At 35.2% G+C, this 22,675-nt stretch overlaps 1 protein-coding gene across 1 annotated transcript in view; it reads left to right on the forward strand.

Annotated features, from left to right (window-relative positions):
• LOC150080702 (neuroplastin-like) overlaps positions 1-22,675 on the forward strand; it is a 178,770-nt gene that overhangs the window by 152,083 nt on the left and 4,012 nt on the right. Inside the window, exon 9 of the mRNA XM_090381942.1 lies at positions 4,754-4,889. Coding sequence (XP_090238068.1) covers positions 4,754-4,889 — 136 coding nt within the window. The remainder of the gene's footprint in view (positions 1-4,753; positions 4,890-22,675) is intronic.

Below are 22,675 nucleotides of genomic sequence, written 5' to 3' on the forward strand. Positions count from 1 at the left end.
AGATGATATATGTGTTTTTAATTGTCCACATTTTGTCCAGGATTACAGTAAATTATATCCAGTAGAACTTGTATTGGAAAAAACTAATAGTTCTGATACTATAGCAAACTATCTGGATCTTCATATAGAAATATTGCATAATAATAATATAGACGTAAACGTATATAATAAAAGAGATGCATTCAATTTTAACGTAGTAAGCCTTACAAATTGGAAATCTAATATATCAAAATCAGTGCATGCTAATATAATTTTATCACAATGCCTAAGGATTGCTTATATCTGCAATAGTAATAAAAATTGTTCAGCGGGCTTAACAGTGTTGTACGGCAAGTTGATCAATAATAATTTCCCCATCGCTTACCTGAAATATCATTTCAGGAAAGCAATAAGCATTATTAATTTCAAAAATTTGTTTTCTGAACCTATTGTTTTAATATAATTTTCAATATAATCGTTATATTTAGTGCCATGTATATATGTAAATAGGATACACTTTGCATTCTTGGTGTCTTACGGCGTAGAAAACTTGTACCCACCGGCTTGCAAATTACAGTGTATCATTTTTTTTTTTTTTTTTTTTTTTTAATATATAGTTAATATAGTTAAATTTATTTAAATTTACTTTTAAGTTCACGCTGAGATAACATGCAAATTCAGCTCAGGGTCCTACTATAGGAACGGGTTTGCGATCCCGGGCATACCCGAGCCACAACTTATATCTTGTAATGTCTTTAAACTGTCCTACACTCTTTATTTTTATTTCTCCGAAATTATTAGGGCAATCCGAGGACGTAGGAGAAACTATTTCTTATCTATACCACTATTTTTCGCCTTTGTGGAGTTCAGGTTCTATTATTCCTACTCCTTTAGTTTTTCTTCTTACTATCTGCATGTTTCTCAATGCGTTAATTTAATTTAATTAATTATTTTTACCGTATCCATCACATAGGGGGCACCACATATTATTTTGACGACTATTACATTATGTCCTAGATACGGTCAATATGTAGTATGTATTATATATTTAATCTTATTTTAATCATTAAATTACGTTCTCTGTCGGGTCAACGATGATTAATATATGCTTACATTTATATTTTACTTATATTTCTTACCTTGGATTCTAATAATGCTAAATTTTATTATCATCTTTCGTTTTATATTCGATTTACTTTAGGCCTATAGTGGTTTACATTTGGTTTAGATTTAAATTACTTAGCATATATTGATCATCACAGAAACAGAGAACTTCTTGTCGTTTTTTGCCTTCATTCTGGGTGGTTGGCCCCAGTTGACGTCATCTAGATTGTCGGTAAAAAGCGATAATTTTTTTTTTTTTTTTTTTTTTTGCGTTATCTTAGGTCCCTGATGGTATTATTGTTGGATTTATTTGCTTATTCTTTCTATTATCTGTAATATTATAGACATTATGGGTGCTTTGCATGATTGCTTGCAACTGCATTGACTCATAAATATTATTTACTTATTTACAGTTACTGTCGTTTTAATTTAATTATATATATATATATATATATATATTTTTTTTTTTTTTTTTTTTTTTTTTCGGTATCTAGTGTTCCCTTTATACAACTTCCGTATCACGTGTACCACTATAGTTATGTATTAATTATTTGTTACGATTAAGTCGTTATATATATTTATAGAGTTAAAAATACAATTTAATTGACAATAAAGTTTATCAAGATTAATAGATTTACTGATTAATTGACAATATTATATTATGCACTATACTACACTAAGCTTATGCTATCGTGTAAAAATGGCGGGAATTCACGAACGGTATTTCTACGGACTCGTAAGTATTGATTAGCTTCGAAATCTCGCTATCTCAATTTAGAATAAACTAAGGATCCTGACTAGGTCTATAATCTACTTATAGAAGATAATTTGATATAACAATTGGTTAATAAATCGACTAAATTTGGTTCGACTCGGTTTGAATCGACAGCATTCAGCTGTTTGTCCAGAGTTGAGATTTAACTTGCTGACTTCTGCTGCATTTCATATAAAATTGAATGAGTTGTATTCTACAGTTCAGTTGCCGCTCATGTGCTATTATGATACGTTTGATGTCATTAACATAGCTGATATTTCTACCTATCATGGGATTTTTCTGTCTCCGTACTTTTGATAACATAGTGTGTGTTTGATATGAGCAGCATATATTTGTACTTGAGCCCCTGAAATGCCCAGTTTTTTTATTTATTTATATTTTCATGGAATTCTCTTATTTTTATTTCAAGGTTAATGACTGAAACCTTCAGCTTTCCTAATTGTAGACAGTTTTACTAGACCACTTTTTGAGGTGAAAGTTTATGGTTTTCAGAGTGTAATTGCATGAAAGCATCTATCAGACATTGCACAACTACTTTTTGCAATGTTTTTTGTTTAATAGTGGTGTTACATTCCAATAGTGTTAATCCCCCCCCAAGTAAATACAGCGGATACAGCTTATTGTGATCACAATAACCAATGAAACAAGAATGCAGCTGTTCAGTGTTGTTTACTGATGCAGAACAGAAATGTGTATATAAAAAGGTGAAAGTGTGGAGAGAAAGAAAGCATGAAATCAAGCAATATAGAATACTTCAATTTGATGGTCCACTATTTCTTTGAGAAAGTCATCATTAAAAATGGAACTGCAAATAAATAAAATAATAAAATCAAGAATTAGAAAAGGGAACTTTGCAACAGCCATATGAGTTGTGTAAAGCAACAGCAGTAACTAGAGCCACAATCTTTCAGAGTTCAAGAACAAACAGGATGTTATATAATCACTTCCACTGTACATGTGTAAACCCTAATAAGGGTTAAAAAATGATAACATAAACTGAAGTGCTGATTACCCTTTTTTTTTATTTATTAATGCTTTGTCCATGTACCATGCATCTGATCAGAACTTCATCAAGATTGATAACATTACCATGATCACAATAAGTGTACACTGTATATATCTGCTATGTATCTGTGTACATTTTTTAATACCCATATGTGCAACACACACACACACACACACACACACACACACACACACACACACACACACACACACACACACACACACACACCTCTGCCAAAAAATTAAACTTTTATTCAATATCTAGTAAAACCACCTTTTGCCTAAATTACAGCCTGTATACATTTGGCATGGATTCCATTAGATATCTGAGGGATTCTAGCTCCAGATTTGGAAGGGGCAGTTTGGCTTCACAGAAGTCAAACTGCCCCTTCTAATATATCCTACATGTTCTCAATTGTTTCAGATACAGAGCATTAGACAGTTTAGACGTTGGAAATCTTGGAAATGTTTCTCGAACCATTCAGATACAATTTTTGCACAGCGGATAGTTGTGTTGTCGTTTTGAAAGAATCTTTTTAGATAAAAATGGAGCATTTGAAGGGTGAAATTGGTCTGATACAACAAAGATATTCATTGGAGGTAACACAACCTTCTAATGATCCATGCCAACAGAGCATTCCCATGATACCAACCCCTGCTGCTTGAGTAGTGGTTGCAAGACAGTCTGGATGCATGGTTTCATGAGGTTTATGCTACACTTTCTCCCTACCATTGGTGCAAAAAAAAAAGTGAGTTGGGACTCACTTTTTTTTTGGGATCACATGGACTTGTCAGGCCATGTGATCTTTTTCTGCTATTCTGCAGTCTGATCTTGGTGATGCCACTCCAGTTGAATTATTTGATTTTTAACAGAAAGGAGTGGATTTCATATGGGCACATGGCTCCACCCAGTTTCTTCAACTCCCATCATAGTTTGGTTGGAAATGGGTCTCTCTTTGCCTATATTGAATTTTTTAATCATTTACAACACACTGGGCTTTCTATTTTGACTCAGATTGCTTTAAATTCCTGTGGCCTCATTTTTGAAGTAACGACTTCTGCATTATTTCTGTCTTTTGGAGCTGCATTCTCTTTTCGTCTTCCACTCATACTTTTGAGGTAGTTTCTTTAAACACACCAGTGATTTCCCTTTGTTTTCTCAGTTGTGCTCTTGCTAAATGTGCTCTGATAATAACACCCTTCTGAAAATTGGGAAGGTGCTATTGTTGGATCATCTGTCTTCCCCATGACTGGATCAACTGAGAAGCACCAGGAAAGTGTACAGTAAATATCCATATCAAGAACTTGTGATCATACTTTATGCAACTTACATTTGGATACTGTATGTTTAAATATCTGCTGTCACCAATTGTAAATGGTTTCTTAATTTTTGGCCAGTAAGTGTGTACAGTTTTTTTTTTTTTTTTTTTTTTTATAAATTTGTATACATAATATATATGCAGAAATATGTATACATGGGCAGGTTTGAAATTTTGTAACCTTAACAAATTTATGAACTAGAAAATGGAAGTGACTAATAATTTCATGCCTACATTTTGTGTTTATAACATTTTTTAAATTTTGAATCGAAGTAATAAAAATTTTGTTTTGCTGAAAATTGCACATTTAAAAAAAACATAATTTTCAAGTTTTGAATTAAAAGATAAATTTCATATTATAATTAATGTAGTCCATTAGTAAAAGGTCACACATTGGTATTCTCCAAGCATAATGCAAAATAAAAAAAAATCATGCACCCCTTAGATGAACTGTGACCACTTTTGTTAGAGAGGTGTAAATAGTGCAATCACTGCCAGGTTACATTTATACTGCATAGTGTACTTCAACCATAAAATAGGCTTTTTATTTATTTATTTTTTATCATTTTAGATAAATATGCGGCCTTGTGGCCTTTCCTTGGAATCTGTAGTGAAGTGGCTATTTTATGTACAATCATTTTTGTGTATGAAAAAAGACGTCAAAAACCAGATTTTGAAGAATCTGACACAGACCATAACCCTGAATGGTAAGATTTCTCTCATTTTAAATCATTTACAGTTTTTTTTTTTTTTCTGTTACAGTGGTACGTTGGATTGCAAGTAACTTGGTCTGCGAGTGCTTTGCAAGACGAGCAAAATTTTTTAATAAATTTTAACTTGATAAACGAGCAAGGTATTGCAATAAGAGTACAGTCAGTCCTCGTATAACACGTGTTTACACTACACGAATTCGATCATACACAATTTATAAATAGGGGAACAATATCTTATATAACATGAACCGAATTCGCTTATGCATGATTTGCCTTTGTGTTTACAAGAAATGACAGTCGAACGCAGAATCACCCCAACCGAACGCAACATGATAGGAATGAAGAGAAGATTCTGAAAATGTATTTATGTTTCTTATATCAGTGAAGGGGAAACACATTTCACCATAATAACGTAAAAACCCACACAATTCCAGCTATCGGTATTATCGCAAATGCAATTAGATCGAGTTTACTACCAGTTTATAACAGATTCCACTAGCAGAAACGCAACTGGAAATTGTTTTTATTGTTTTATGGTAGTAACCCCTAGAAATGTGCTTTAGTAAAATGTGAGGAGTTAATAGTGTATCTCTGCCTTTACGGTGTTGTTTATTCAGTTGCTATATGCGCGCAGCTTTGTTTATGTGTATCAAGCGTGCCTCCTCATTTTGTAATTGTGCTTTATTAATCGTCCCGCATGCTCAATCTCAGTCGGCACACCTCATTCGTATACAGTCAACATTGTAGTGAACATTCGTGCTAGCGTTGTGACCACGTGTATGTGCGTGAAGCATTTTTTTATTTTGTGTTCAAATGTAGTGACTGTTCTTTATTAACTGTACACTACGAAAATGGCCCCAATGAAAAAAGGGTTGAAAAGGAAGGCGGTAAGAAGAAGGAGATGATTACGGTAGAAATTAAGAAGGAAATCATCGGGAAGCACGAACAAGGTATGAAAGTGGCTGCCATCGCAAGATTTTATAAGAAGTCTATGTCAACGATTTGCACAATATTAAAGAAGAAGAAAGAACTAAGGGAAGGAATAGATGTAGCAAAAGGAGTCATGAAAATATCAAAGCAATGGCCACGTATTCTGGAAGATGTAGAAAAGTTACTTTTGGTGTGGATAAATGATAAGCAACTAGCAGGTGATACTGTGACCGAGAACTTGATCTGTGAGAAGGGAAAGGCCTTGTATGCCGACCTCATAAGTAAACTGCCAGGTACATCTACAGAAAACGAAGAAGGCTTCAAGGCAAGCAGGGGATGGTTTGACAACTTTAAGAGGAGAAGTGGCATCCATAGTGTTGTGAGGCACAGAGAGGCTGCGAGTTTGGACGCTAAGGCAGCTGAGGCGTTCATTGCCGAGTTCCAGAAGCTCATGCTTTCCGAGTGTCACCTGCCACAGCAAGTTTTTAATTGCGATGAGACAGGGCTTTTTTGGAAAAAGATGCCAAAGAGGACCTACATTACAGGAGAAGAGAATGCAATGCTTGGTCACAAGCCCATGAACGACCGTCTCACCCTCTTGCTGTGTGCTAATGCAAGCGGTGATTTCAAAGTCAGGCCCCTGCTCATGTATCATTCTGAGAATCCACGAGCCTTCAAGAAATGCAAAGTGCAGAAGAGCCAATTAAACGTTATGTGGAGGTCTAACAGCAAGGCTTGAGTCACTCGTATCTTGTTCGTTAAGTGGATCAACGAGGTCTTTGGTTCTGCAGTGAAGAAATACCTTTTAGAAAAAAAACTGCCACTCAAAGTTTTGCTGGTTATGGATAATGCTCCTGTTCATCCTCCAGGCCTTGAGGATGACTTACTGGAATAATTCGAGTTCATTAAGATCAAGTTCCTTCCTCCCAACACTACTCCATTACTCCAGCCCATGGATCAGCAGGCCATTTCGAACTTTAAAAAGCTTTACATCAAGGCACTATTTCAGCGATGCTTCGAGGTGACCGAAGGAACTAACCTTACCCTCCGAGAGTTTTGGAAAAATCATTTTCACATCGTAAACTGCCTCAAGATCATCGATAAAGCCTGGGATGGGGTCACCAAGAGAACCCTGCATTCTGCTTGGAGAAAACTGTGGTCTGATTGCGTTGAGGGGTTTGCTCATGAACAGGAGCTGCCAGTTGTCGATGAAATTGTGTCCTTGGGGACAACCATGGGACTGGAGGTGAATAAGGACAACATTCAAGAGCTGGTGGAGGAACATGGCCGGGAGTTTACAACCGACGAACTGATGGATCTGCAGCGCGAGCAACAGTAAGAGGTTATGGGAGAGATCTCATCTGAGGAGGAAGAGAAAAAAATAGAGACATCCCTCTCTTCAAATGAGATTAGGGAGGTGTGTAAAATGTGGGAATCAGTGCAAAATTTTGTAGAAAAGCACCACCCGAATACGGCTGTGGCAGTGTGAGCGATGAATCTGTTTAATTACAATGCAATGTCATATTTCCGTGAAATCCTTAAAAGGGGGCAAAAGCAAGTGTCATTGGATAGGTTCCTTGTTAAAGTCGCACAAAAAGAAAAAGTCAACAGATAGCAGTGATTCCGTTAGTGACACTGAAAGTCGTCCTACCCAATAATTAATAAATTCATTGCTTTATGTATATTAAATTTAAATATTAAAAATATAAAAAGGTATGTATTTTGTATTAATCATTTTCACAGTATATGAATATTTTTGAGTTTTGGAACAAATCATATGGGTTTCCATTATTTCTTATGGGGAAATTCGCTTTGATATACGAGTAGTTTGGATTACGAGCACGTTTCCGGAACGAATTATGCTCGCAAACCAAGATACCACTGTATTTGTAATAGTGAATTACTTTCCTTTGAATTTAAGTTAGTTTGGGGTTTTTCTTATAAGAACACTATTAACGAGTTTAAACTACATTTGACTTTTTCAACATGTTCCACATTAGTATTCCTTTTTTTTTTTTTTTTTTTCATTAGTTCACCTTGTCTCAAGCCAATTGTCTAACATGGAAGTAAACATTGCTGACCTAAAATTAATTTGGGTACTTAATACTGGCTCATTTTGTATGCTCCTCCAGCACCTGATCTTGCTATCATCAGTGAATCATCTGATTGGATTATCAGTTGCCTTTATCAGTCTTCTGAGCACTTAATTTGTTGAGATGTAACTTTGCTTCTCACCTGAAGGTTGATTCTGAACAGGCTCCTTAACAAGTTAACCTCTGATAATCCATCTTATCAATCACCTCTTGTCATGGGGAAATAATGATTATTTCAAATAAACATCAAGGCCTTGCATGATTCATGATCATTACCAATGTATTTCTTATGTATTTGGCATGGCAAGCTTATTAAGTTAAAGAAATCAATTTCAAAAATGATCGCAAGATTTCTTAAAGAAAAATTTTTAAAAAATTTCATTTCTTTTCAAATGTTTTATTCAAATTGATTTAATGAGTCAATGCCATATTAAAAATTGATAATATAACTGATTGGTTTTAGATTTATTCATTCTAAATAGTAGTACTGGTGTATAAGTCAGCCTCCAGGTTTTGCTTAAATTCTTGTTTAGTATATATTTGCCATATAAATTGACCCTCCCCCCCCCTTTTTTACAGTATATTTTTGATTTCATATAGTGCTGTATTACATTAAAATTCTGCATTGAGTTGCTCTCTGCTTTTTAATTGGTTATCTGTACTTTCTTTTAAAAGCATACATTGCAAAATTTTATTATACTCCACAGTATGCATATACAGCACATCCTTATCGTGAAAGATCAGGAAACTAAAACTTTTAGGTATAGGTTTTGCCTATAACTTTTGGTCTAGATATGTACATGAACAGCCTTAATAATATAACCATTCTATGTTATCTTTTTAGTAGTACTGAATTGCAAATTGGTTTCCTCTGCAAAAGGTGCCTCAATATGGTTGCATATTTGCTATTGGAAATTGACAGTTTACACATTTTACACATTTTAGTCGAATATCCAGATTTTAGCAATATCCGTTTTACCGCTTTTATTCATCTGACTGAGCCGTATACACTCAGTCAGATTTTATCTGACAATGACAATGTGTCTGCTGTTTTTAGCTTTTTAAAAACAATAAATATTTTTACTTGTATATAAAATTTTTACATTTTTTTCTTATATATTTGTTATACCTTTTGACATAGTGACCTAACTAATTAGGTCACTGAAAATTTAAAAATTTTTATAAATGACCTGGTCTTGGCGCATTATAGCCTTAGTAGCTAATGCACCAATAAAACCAAACCAAACCAAACCTCTATATAACGGAATTGATCGTTCCCTTGAAAACATTCATTATACAGAAATTTCATTATAAAGAAATATGACCTTTTCAACAATGAAAAACACTGTAAATTCAGAAATATAGTAAAAGATGGAAAATAAGTGGGAATGAATAAATTTTCTAACATTTTAAAACAATTTCTTACTACATATGTATTAAGAAATGACTACTTACATGATGCCCACAATTTATTAGTACACTTAAGAATTATGTCATAAAATATTTGGTTAATTTTTGTTGTACTCCGGATTCTATTGTACACTGTTCATAAAAATGTTCACATTTATTTAAACTTTAAACACTCAGATATTTTCTGTTACATTTTCTTCCCACTGAAAGCATCGATGCAAAGGTTCAAATTCTGCCAACATTTGTTTGGAAGGTTTAATATTGCCCTCATTTTCATTCAACTCGTCAATATTGTCACTGGTTCTTTAAATGCACTCCAAAATGTTAGTCACTCAGATATTCAGCTACTATGACAACATTATCAACTCCTAAAAATTCTACAAGAATAATTTCTACACTGATCAAACCTCACTTAGAACTCTTCCCAAGGTTGCTCAGTGTCTTCTAGTAGTTCATCCCTCTCATCTCTGTTAATTAGCATAGCAAAACCCACTTTTGTGAAACAATTCTTAATCGTTTCTGTCACATCTTGACTCCACACTATTGCCAACTCTGATATGCACATCCACAAATCTATAACAGAATCTATAGGTTGTTTGGTTGGTTTCTATTCTCAGTATAATTTTTTTTCAGTATGCTCCTTTAGTAGTGCATTTTCAAATTCTTGATAATGCCTTGGCTGCAGTTAAGATGAGTTATTCAGAAGGAAGAAAACAAGCTTCACACTTGTAAGTTTCGAAATTACTGAGTGAAGGTGGGCAGGGAAGTTGTTGACAATCAACGTGATTTTTGTTTTCTTCGTCATCTTTCTATCAAAATTTAAAATCCACTGCTCAAAAATTTCGCTTGTCATTCAAGATTTTTTGTTGTAGTTCAACTCTAACGACTTTACTCCTTTGAAACATCAGGGTTATTTACTTTTGCCTATTACCAAAAGCTTCAGTTTTTCATTACCAGCCATATTTGCAACCAAGAGTGCAATTCTCTCCTTATTATTTTTACCACCTAACATTTTATCACCTTTAAAAATCAGTGTCTTGTTTGGCAAACATTTAAAAACTAGACCTGTTTCATCAATGTTGAATATGTTTTTGGACTCGTAGTCCTCCATATTTTTTTTTTTTTTTTTTTCAAAACTGTTTCTTTAGTCTTCTTCGATTGCAACTCCACTTTCATCAGAAATTACTTTTTCAAGTAAGCCATGATGCTCTTTAAATTTGACCAGAACTGGAGAACTGGCTTGGAATGTTTTGTGCCCCAGAAAAGAAGCATACTCCATAGCCTTTTCTGTTATTAATAGCACTGATATCGGCATGTTTTGGTCTCGAATCAACTTCATCCACTTAAAAACTGCTTCATCTACATCTTCACAAAGGCATAATTTCGCACGCTTCCGACTGGGTCCCATTTCCTCAAACAGTTTGAGAATCGAAACAGGGTTTTTCAGAATTGTTGACACACTACTGGCAGGGACATCAAATTTTAAAGTGATTTCTTTTTTTTATAACGCCGCGATTTACGCTATTAAGCATTTCCACTTTATCACACTGCAGTCAAGGTTTTCCTCTTGGACACTGTAAAGTTATTTGCACAGCAGTTAACAAAAAGTGGAAATTAGGGACCACTTGTAGGTACCATGTAAACAGAGACAGGTGAAATTTAGTAAAAGTGTGGATGACTCATTTCTTCGAAACAACAGATGAATTTCTGAGATAAAGGAAAATCACTCTCTCCTAATTCCCTAATATGATTCTTATGGTAGAAAATAGGTTGACCAGAGCCAATGCCTGCGTCGGGAATATGCCTTAATCTTTGTCAATGGCTGTGAACAGCTGACCAGTGGGACTTCTCGGCATAGTAGTGTATAAGTTGTATAGGTTTTACTTCTTTTTTGCCACTGCTGACACACTACTGAGCAAAGGCCTCTCCCAAACTTCCATCTTTTTCTATCCTGTTCCATGGTTGGCCGTTTCCTCCTGCAGGGTTTTACGGGCACCATTAAATTGTAAAATATTTTAGCTCTTAATTCATGGAATTAAAGCCTTTAACTATTAAAAGCTAAAGGGATTAATGCTTTTAGTTCTTAATTGTGCTTTCTACAGCATTAGCTTTATTGCCTAGAGGCTAGAGGTGCAAACAGTTGGTACCCAGGTCTCGAAATCAGTTCGTTATATGAAAAATTTCCTCGTTATACGAAAACTATTTCAATATAATGACCAAGGAGAAATCAAAAAAGTTTGCTATATGGAAGTTCGTTAAAGAGTTTTTTTGGTTTGGTTTTTTTTTTTTTTTTTTTTTTTAGGAGCATTAGCAACTAAGGCCATATTGCTCCGAGAATATGCGGTGGTCAATCCCTGACCTTTCCGCATCCTCCGTATTTTGTGGTGACGGGCTCGAACCCCGGTGTAATCAAGAAGCGTGTGCTACGCACTGCTGCTCCTTCCCACCTGGCTACAGAGGCGCCTTTGTTAAAGAGAGGTCCAACTGTATTAGTATTAGTAATAGCCACATGGCACAAGGAAGCCTGTGGCTTATGTTGTACCAGCCAAAAAAAATAAAATAAGTAGGAAAAATAAATAAATAATTAATAAAAAAAAAAAAGGAAATAGACAACCTGTGTTTCCTTCTTCCCATAGGTAACTATCCAGCTGACTGTTGAATTTCCCCAAATTGTCAGCCTCTACAAACCATGCAGATAATTTATTCCATTTATTTGTAACTTGCTGGCTAAAATAAAACTTCCTGCAAATCCAGTCTAAGCATGTCCCCTCCCCATAACTTGAATTTATGGCCCATAGTTCTTGAATCATATATATCTGTGAAAATTTCGTTCTCACTCATTTTACTTATGCCTCTCAGAGCTTTAAACACCTCAATCATCTCCTCTAAGGTGCCTAGTTTCCAAGCTCTGCAACCCTCATAATCGAAGTCTTTCCTCATGTGGATGCCCTTTTGCCGATCTCACCAGGTGCAATGATATCTTTTGTAAAGAAATGAGTAATATTGCACAACTTCAGAAATATTTTGTCATAATATATTAAATCTTTTTCTTTCAACATTTTATATAAAAGATAAAATTTCTGCTCAGCCATTTTATATATCTGAGACACCTTGTATGCAGAATTTCATATTTTTAAATAAAATTCACAGTATATGTTGACTAAATAACCCCAGTCAACTATTTATAAAAGCATGGGCTCCTGCAATTTATTCAGTAGCAGATTTATTTGTCTGGTGATTAGAAAAGACAGGATTTGAATTATTAGTGATGGTAGCCTATTCTGGCTTTTTTTAATCATCTGTTGATTTGTTGGTCTAGTGTGGAGGTATTAAAATTTTTTGCCAACGAAATTCTGATTTGTCACTCTGCAAAACAAACTAGAATTTTGCAACCACATTTTTCTAATTTATCATGGCTTTAGTATTATTACAATTCATGTAATATTGGTATTGTAATAATACTGATTTTACATGAATATTGTAATATATTTTATATTATTACAATATCCGTGTTACTCAATTAATCATTATGTATTGTAACAAGTCATTAACTATCCATGTACAAATGATATATGGCTGATGCATTATCAAGGGATAATGCTAATAGATATCTCATTTGTTCTCCATAACAAGTGATTTGTTTGTCTGGAAACGATTCAGTTAGCTTATATTGTAATACCCATTTTTCATTGCTCTTATTTATGTTTTCAGCATTGCCATCATAAAAAAAAAAAAGTCAAGTTCTTAAAAGTCAAGTGCTTTTGGTCACATGACTTATTTACAAAGCCAATAAGATGAAAGTCAGATTGAATAGTTGGCACATGGATATTGGCTTGTGAATATACGAGTACAGGCATAAAATGTGTCTCAAGATGCTGATGTCCCTTAAAACCACAACAGAAGCCTAACGTCAGTTAAGAATTACTCAATTTCTTTCTTAACCTCTTCTGTAGTGAATTTCTGGATAGTATGTAACCACAGTTTTTCCCCCAAGAAATTTGGAAGTTTATAAAATCTGAAAAACTATGGTCATAAATGCTTTTAAATATTAATGTTTTACTATTTTGATTTTATAGCAAGACGTTGGAGTGAGATTATTGTAAAAAATAAAATCAAATTTTTCGGGGAAAACTATAATATAAAAAAAAAAATCTAAGACCTCATCATTTCTTTTTCTTGATTCAGTTTCATCAGCTTCTGGGTCTGAATTCCCAGAATTTCTTTAATATTGACTTGTTTAAGTCCACATAATATAGAAGCTTGCTGAAAGGTCGTGCCCTCTACAGTGATTTTTAAACCATAGTAAATATAAAAATGGCTACTATTAATTTTAAATATAATTAATGTATATCAGCATATTCCTATAGTTTCAAGACAGGTTGCACATATACAGGTAGTTCTCGACTTTACGAGTTAATTCGTTCCTAGTGCACGCTCATAAAGTGAGAATTGATTTCCCAAAGACGTAAGGTTAAAAATAGGGGTTACGTTCTCAACAGTGAAATTAGTTAGCTAATTAGTTTGTTTAAACAATGATTGATTTTTCGAAAGAAATGAAAACGTAGCTTGTAGAATCAAACAAATTATAATAATAGAGAAATTATTTACGACTTACAAATGTTAAAGAATGTTTATTCTTCATCAAGAATATTAAATTTTAGAATAATTTAATAAGAATAAATGAACATAAATAAATTTTCATTTATGTTCATTTATAAATGAACATAAATGAAAATTTATTTATGTTCATTTATTCTTCGACTAAATGCACACTCGTTGATCACTCATTATTGGCTCGGCACTCGTTGGTTTGTTGCACAAGGAGTCTTCTTCAGAAATGTTTAAAGAGGCGTTTGTTTCCAAGATAACCTTCTCTTTTAATTATAAATTTCATGATTGCATGCATAAGCATTTTTTAATGCATAAGCATTTTAGCACAAATTGCAGCTAACATGATTCACATGGAGTAACAAGTTTACAAAGCTTAAAAAAAAAGGAACGAAGAGAAGATTCTGAAAATTTATTTATGTTTTTTATATGATTGAAGATTTCAGTAAAGGGGAAATATATTTCGTCATAATAACGTAAAAACTACACAATTCCAGCTATCGGTATTTTCGCAAATGCAAAAATATTGAGTTTACTACCCATTTATAATTGCTTGCAGTAACAGAAAAGCCCAATAAACTGGAAAGTGCAAATTGTTTTTATTGTTTTATGGTTGTTACCTCCACAAATGTGCTTTAGAAAAATATCACAAAGGCGTTTAAAATTTATTCTTATAACGGAACATATGATAACGATGAAAGTCATCTGAATTGGTAACTAATACAATTTACAAACCGCGCTCACAACCTTTTATATGGCCTTAAGGTCACGAGCGTGACCTTAACAATTACATTTTAGAGAGATAAATAGCTTAGTTATACAGCGAAAATTTCAACTTCTGAGATCTTGAAACGAATTACCAAAAAACAATGTGTTATTGGATTCACATTACGATACGATTTTAACGATACGATGATGTCTCTGGAACTGATTAATATCATAAAGCGGGGTACACTGTATCGTATAGCTACGCACGTGGTTTGGACTTTGATATTATGAATATTTAACATTCATTTTTTGCAATTAATGTTCATATTTTCGATTTTGTTGATACCTGGGGAAAAAAATCTCGTACACCCGGGAACTCATAAAGCGAGAACTGCCTGTATAGACATTTGTTGATGTCTATATATGTGCAGCCTCTATATATAGACATTGGGCATTGAAATATGGCATTTGAAACAACCTTCAAAATGTATATATACAAATATTAGTCACTAGTTGCAATAGTGGTATAACTCAAAAATCGGAATTCTGAGACAATTGATGAGGAAAATTTGGCTTTTAAAATTAGTTTGTTTAGAATTAAAGAAATTGTGATTGTTGAAATATATTGTGATTCATCTTATCATACCCAGTGGTACTCAAAATTAGGCTGGCTTGATCAACATTCCCTTATGGGTAACCAGAATACTGTAACTTTGTGACTTGAGTCTCCTAAAGATGGAAGGTAATTAGGATGAAGGACAAAAAAAAAAAAAAAAAAAAAAACCATTAAACAGGAGCTTTATTTATATTCATAAACTCAGGAACATGTACAAACTACATTTTAATATTTGAGAACATAATTGTGGTAAAGCATAAATAAGAACAAGAAGTTAGTATGTAATTATTGGTGTACAAACAAGCAAAATGGAAGAATTTAAGTCATTCTTAGAAAAATTTATTCCTTCCATAAATTAACTTTTAGACATAAAAGCTAGCATGACATTTGGGAATTGTGTTATTGTTCAACAAACAGTGGAGCTCACTGTGCTTCTTTTTCAAAATCGGAATGGAACTCTTGTAGCCTTTTTCACTTCGAAATCTACAAATGTTTCCAAAGGTTTTCTTGTTTTACTAGCTTTAACATTAACTGATTTATAACATTCTGTTGATATTTTATAAAATAAAGAGTCCAAATGCTGCTTTTCTGCTTTAAAGCTAGCAATGTCATTGATTTTCACTTCATCAGTATTTTCATTAAATTTCATAGAAGCGCATCAGGCAAAATCTTTCAGATTGTAAAAATTGCAGTGACTTATCTCTGTCACCTTGAAAGAGTTTCCTGTCTCTCTGGCAGTTCTACCTAATGTAACATATTGTGATGGAATGAATACAGGATCAGACTTTAGTGATATTTTAATATTTTTCTATAATAATAAGTTGCACAGTCACCCTCATTTTGCGTATGACCTACAACAAGAAATTTGCATTGCATTACAATGCTGGCACAACTCAAAAAAGATCACTATTGCACACAGACCGTGCTCCATTCAGTCCCAAGGTTGGGGCACACTGAAGAAATGCCACTGTTGACGCTTCTCGAAGCAGTAAAAACTCAGATAGCATAATGACACTTGTGTCACGTAGCGAGATAATATTGATCTCACTTGTACTGTTGTTGCATAAATGTTGAGTCCACTATCCCAACCTCATCAGTTGTATTAACTCAAAAATTAAAATTTTGAGTTGTCACTATTGCAGCCAGTGAGCGATATGTTCATATTCCTTGTCTCACATGCAAAAACACAGAGTGGCCACTTTATTAGGTACACCTACCTTTTTTCATGAGTGCTCCTTCAGTAATGGTATCACTTGTTTGTAGCATGCTGTATGTGTGTAATCCAGTATAAGAATGGGTAAGATAAAAGCTTTGTGGTTTTGAATATGGCATGGTGTCAGATGCACCATTAAGTATTTCAGAAACTGCAACCTTGCTGCAGTTTCACATACCAGTGTGTCTCGGCTGTATAGACATTGGTTCAATAACCAAATAATAGCCAGCCATTGGTTATTATTTGGTTATTGAGTTGGAAACAGCTCATTCATGTGAATAGCCAGTGGAGATTGACAAGACTTGGCAGCCTATATTGGGAACAAATGCTACTGTCAGTCAAATAACATCTCAGGGAACCAGAGGCATTTCATAATGCAAACCTAATTATACATTTCACAGCTGAAGACCAAACTGGGTTACAGTGCATTCGTGAATACCAACATTCAACAGTAGAGAATTGGAAAACCATTGCCTGGTCTAACAAATTCTGGTTACTGATTGGAGGACCAGAGTATGGCAAAAACTGCATGAGTTAATGGACCCAACCTGCCAAGTGTCAAGAATGCAGGCTGCTGGTGTAGTATAATGGTGTGGAGAGGTTTCATGATTCACATTGGGCTTTTGACAGACCAGCATTCTTGAAGAAGTTAGAAGACAGAGTCATGTACCATCACTTGTAGTTGGTCAGAGACAAAATTGGAGACCCAATTGCAAAAAAGTTGGAGGATAACATTTCTGTTATCCTCCAAGTCAGTTAAATAACCCAGTACCACAATGGTAACAGAATGCATCATACCTTGTCACAGATAGGCTATTGTGATGGACACCTGAATCAGCTTCCATACCTGTCAACAAAAATTGGAAGGTATGATTATAGTGAGCTCAGACACAACGATGCTAGATAGTGTAGGGATGGAAAAATAATTGCCAGAATATGGCAAAAATAGCATGCATCCTTGGACCCATCCTACTGGGTGTCGATAATAGAAGTCTGTGGTGGCAATGTATAAAGTGTGGGAAGTGTTTCATGATTAGGGTGACTTAACTTTTGATCAGCCAATTTCGGGATATCGACCTTAAAAAATCGGTACACAACCAAAGAAATTTGTATTTTTTTCATTGGTCCATCAGATTACAAAATACCTTGTAATATTAATGTATGTACATGTCTCTTGGTTATTATACCTATATAGGTATATCTTGACATATTAATTTTTAAAATAGGTTTAAAATAAATTTTTAAAATAAACATCGAAGATGTAGATTTATTTTATTTAAACTTTCTATACACGTTCATGTTGTGCTAGTTAATGAATTTTAGTACGATCTATTATTATATCGTACTAAATAATTACTAAATTATGTGATAAATTTGAACAAATGGCATCCCACCTAGGGTTCTTTTGGGATGCCTCTATAGAGAGCTGAAAATTGGGATATCTCGCAAAATTCGGGATGGTTGGTCACCCTATTCATGATGCATTGGGCTCCCTGATATCTGTGGAACAGCATTTGGATGTCACAGGTTATCTGTAAATTGTTTTTGTATCTCACATGGCTGACCAAGATTGGTTCTTTAAATTACAAATTTCTAAACTTCCTTTAACCTTTTCATAAGTGTACACTGAGTGGCCACTTTCTTAGGTACACTACCTAACAGTGAGTAGGTCTCCCACATCAGCCCTCAGAACAGTCTGGAGAACTTTATCCATCTCCAATGGGATAAAGTATCATGTCACATAGACAGAATTGCACAGAGCTGATTCTGGTAACACAACAGTGAATTCAGCCTACTGCAATAGTTTCTCAGTCACCAGATATCAATAAAATTGAGCACCTGTGGAATGAAGTGGAATGAGCTCTTTAGAGTAAAGATCTCTGTAACCATCCAATATTCAATAACTGTGGAAAGCAGTTGTGTCAACAAGAACCAGCATCCCTTTGGCGTGCATTCAACTCTTCTTTGGGTCCATACCATAATGATTCCATACTGTTCTTGAGGACTAAAGGGGGACCTACTTGCTTTTAAGTGGCCACTTTATTAGGTTGTACCTAATAAAGTGGCCACTCAGTATGCACTCACAAAAAGGTTAAAGAATATTTTGAAATTTTTAGAATGTTCAGTTTAAAGAACCATCTTGGTTCTTTAAACTGCAGTGGCTGAGAAATGTTGACCTACATTAGCCCGCTTCTTCCCTTTCCTTCCTTTCCATTTTTTTTTCTCCTGTTCGTCTACCTGGCTTGAGGCCCCAGGTGCCAAGCAATCTTTTTAGCGTGATTTTCCAACATTTTCTTAGGGTGACTACTAGTGCTTTCATAAACCCTCCTCTGTTTGCAATGTCTGCTGATGGCTTGCAACCTTACTGCTTCCCTCACTCAGCAATATCACTGCTTCACTTGCTAGCAACGTTACTGCTAACCCTGCTTGCAACATTTCTGCTAGCAACATTACTGCTCTCCTCTTCTCCTGATGGCTTTGTCACTGTTTGGCACCACTCCTGCCTCCACGTGGCGGGGCCGGTAACCTGGCAGTAGGAATTCCCTCTTCGAGGTCTAAAAGGAGCAAGAATGGATTGTGATTTATATCCACCACTAGAGCCCACAGGCTCCAGACTTGATAACAGTCTCAGACCATGACTTAAATCGTCTAAATAGATTATGGATGGAAAAACAGAATACAGATATGCCAGCATTTCTCATTATCCATACAACCTGTCAGCAAGCTATCACCTTTTCTAATACAGAAATGTTCAGAATCAGTTGAAGCTCCTAAAATGGTCAAATGTCTCCAACCTGGAGACCTTCTAATTGAAGCTTCCAAGCCAAGTCAATCAGAAAAATTGTTAAAATTAACATCATTTAACAGTATTCCAGTGTCAGTTACTCCCCATTGCACTCTGAACACCTCTAAAGGCATTATCAGCAAATGGGACTTACTGTCTCTGAAGAAGAAATAGTATAAGAGCTTAGCAAACAAAAAGTGACTCATGAACAGAGAATAATGACCATAAAACATGGCAACCTACTACCAACTAGGTCCATTTTATGTGCAGTACTCACTCTTCTATCTTATGTTAAAGCAGGTTACTTAAATTGTGAGATTTGATCTTACATACCGAATCCCATTCGCTGCTTTAAGTACCAGAAGTACGTCCATTCTCAGACAGCATGCCGAGGTGATGCCGTGTGTCCTGTTTTTGGTTCCAAGGAGCATTCTCAAGGAGACTGTAGAGCTTCCACTCCTATTTGCCCAAACTATAAAGGAATCCATCTAACATTTTCTAAAGTTTGTGACACCTTTGGAAAATATCCAGAATTATGAAGTGGAGCATAAAGTCACATACCCTGAAGCAAGAAAGCAAATACTGCTAACCATGTCTAGCCAATCATACACATCAGTTACTAGAAACAGTCACTCAGCTGCAACTCAAACAGATGTATCCATAGAACCGAATATTTCCTTTGCCACCTGGGCCAAAACTGTGCTAACATGCAATAGAAACCTACAGTCAATGAACTAGCAATACACCGATCAGTATCCCAACTGATGCCATCTCAACCTTGCCCGAAACAACAAATCAGCTATTGTTGGAAATTAGAAGAAAGTGAAACCATGCAATAGCAATATGGAAATTGATGTTCACTCAGAGGATGATGACACAGTACTAAAGTTACATGCTAATGATAACATGGATACAGGACACCCAATATTTTCCAGAAATGAAAATCAAAACAAAGCAGACTGAAGCCTTCTCCAAAAAAAAAACAGTCAAATCAATTTTCCTCAATCAGTCCCAAACAATGAACAAGTTCCTACAATGGAACTGCAGAGGATTACGCAGTAATATCGATGACCTGAGTGATTTATTTATTCAGACAAATGCAGTAGGTGTATACTTACAGGAAACCTTTCTATCAATACAAGTCTCTCTCAAATCCAAAAATTATACTATGTTTATGCAAGACAGGGATTCTGATGCTCCTGCTCGTGGAGGGGTAGTTGTTCTTGTCCCATCTAATATACCATCATGGTATAGTAGATTGGACAAGTATACATGTACTATATAGCCATATATTATACAAACCGCCTTAGAAGTTGTAGCAATTCAGATGGCAATGGGAATATCCCTTGCATCCATTTATATCTATTTTCTTTTATAATCTTGCATCTGTTTATATCTATTTATCACCTGCGAGGTGATCTGATTGAGATGTATAAAGCCTTAAATGGTTTGAGCATGCTCAATGCCGATGGGATTCTTCCTCTTGCTCAGAATAATTACCTGAGAGGGCATAAATTAAAATTGAGGAAAGACAGTTGGATAGATGTGTGGAAGTTTGCCTTTAGCCAGCGGGTAGTTGATTGGTGGAATAGACTACCATCTTTTGTTGTGGAAGTTGATAGCCTAAATAAATTTAAGGCTGAACTGGACAGGTATTTGGAATGAATGGAGGGGTGAAATGGGAGCGGGGTTTTTTTTTTGGCTGATGCTGCATAAGCTTGCTTTCTTGCATCGTACGCCTCTACTAATGCTAATCTCACTGAATTGTTCTTGTTCCCAGACTAACTTGAACTTAACAACCTTATCACACAACTGCCACCTGTTTGTTTACTCAGTGATTTCAACAGTCACCATCTATTGTGGGGATCTTCCACCATAGGGGAGGCCAATTAATTGAAACATTAAGGTTATGGTTATCCAACATCCTTGGATAACCATAACCTTACTCTCTTAAATTCTGGCTCTCCAACTCATGTTCAATTACCAACAGGTACTACATCAGCCATAGACTTATCCATCTGTTCAGCACATCTTTTTCTAAGCATGGAATGGGTAGTGCTGAATGAACCATTCTGCAGTGACCATTCTCCTATCATCAGTTCAATACAAACACAGGTCATGTCATATCCTAAAGCCTGTACTTCTTGGAATTTCCACAAAGCAGACTGGAAAAACTATTCCACTTGTGTCCTACTCAAGAGGCGCCTCTGTAGTCAGGTGGGAAGGAGCAGCAGTGCGTAGCACACGCTTCTTGATTAGACCGGGGTTCGAGCCCGTCACCACCAAATACGGAGGATGCGGAAAGGTCAGGGAATGACCACCGCATATCCTGGAGCAATATGGCCTTAGTTGCTAATGCTCCTAAAAACCAAATAACTAACTACTCGAGATGTTCAGCAGCAACATCTTGATGATGTAACTGATCACATTTCCAGCCATATATTATCTGCAGCAGAAATTTCCATCCCAAAATCTGACTGGTGCAGGCATGTACACCAGAATCAGTGGTGGAATAGATTGATCCAAAGTGAAAGTAGGAAAAACTGTGCTTGGAACCACTTTTGCAAATTCCCAACTACCACCAATCTAATTGTTTACAAAAATCTCAGAGCCAAAGCAAGGCAAATTAGAGAAAAGGCAAATTAGAGAAAAAAAGCAAAAGGTGACTCCTGGATTAACTTTGCTTCAACTATTAACAAAAATATTGACACTTGAATTATCTGGAAAAAATACAATCTCCCAATGGGAAATTTCTACCACTGCAATCCCCAATAATGCAATGGAATGAGCAGTACCTGTTCTTCCCTACTGATATTGAAAATGCTTTAGCAGAATATTTTTATAATATTTCCACCGCTCCCTCTTATGTAACCTTTCATCGCATTAAAACTAATGAAGAATACCATGAATTGAATTTTCAACTAGTCTCTCACTTCTGTATAACCAACTCTACTTTAGCTGAGCTCAAAGAATCCTTGAACAAATCTCCAAATAGTACAGCAGGACCAGACTGCATTTATTACAGTATGCTGAAGCATCTATGGAAGCTGATCTAGGCATATTATCACTCTTCTATAACCGACCTTTTCAGAAAATACATATCCTCTCTCATGGTGTCATTCCTATATTTGTGCTGTACCAAAACCGGGCAAAACCTCTAGTTCAGAATTACAGACTGATATCGCTGACAAGGTGTTTGGACAAAATCTCTGAAAGGCTGGTGCACCTGGATTCTAGACTCCCAAAGTCTTCTTTCCAGGGCTGGATTTCCCATTAGGCACCATAGGCACAGTGCCTAGGGTTACAAAGGAAGGGTAAAATAAAGTCTTGAAGTATTTTAAATGAAGAGAAACTTAATCTATGTGCTGGTTGAAAATTTTTAGTTTTAATGACCTTCTAATGAAGGTACAAACCTAG

Source organism: Mastigoproctus giganteus, chromosome 9 (genome assembly GCF_048544385.1).
Source record: "Mastigoproctus giganteus isolate SK-2022 chromosome 9, ASM4854438v1, whole genome shotgun sequence".
Lineage (NCBI taxonomy): Eukaryota > Metazoa > Arthropoda > Arachnida > Uropygi > Thelyphonidae > Mastigoproctus > Mastigoproctus giganteus.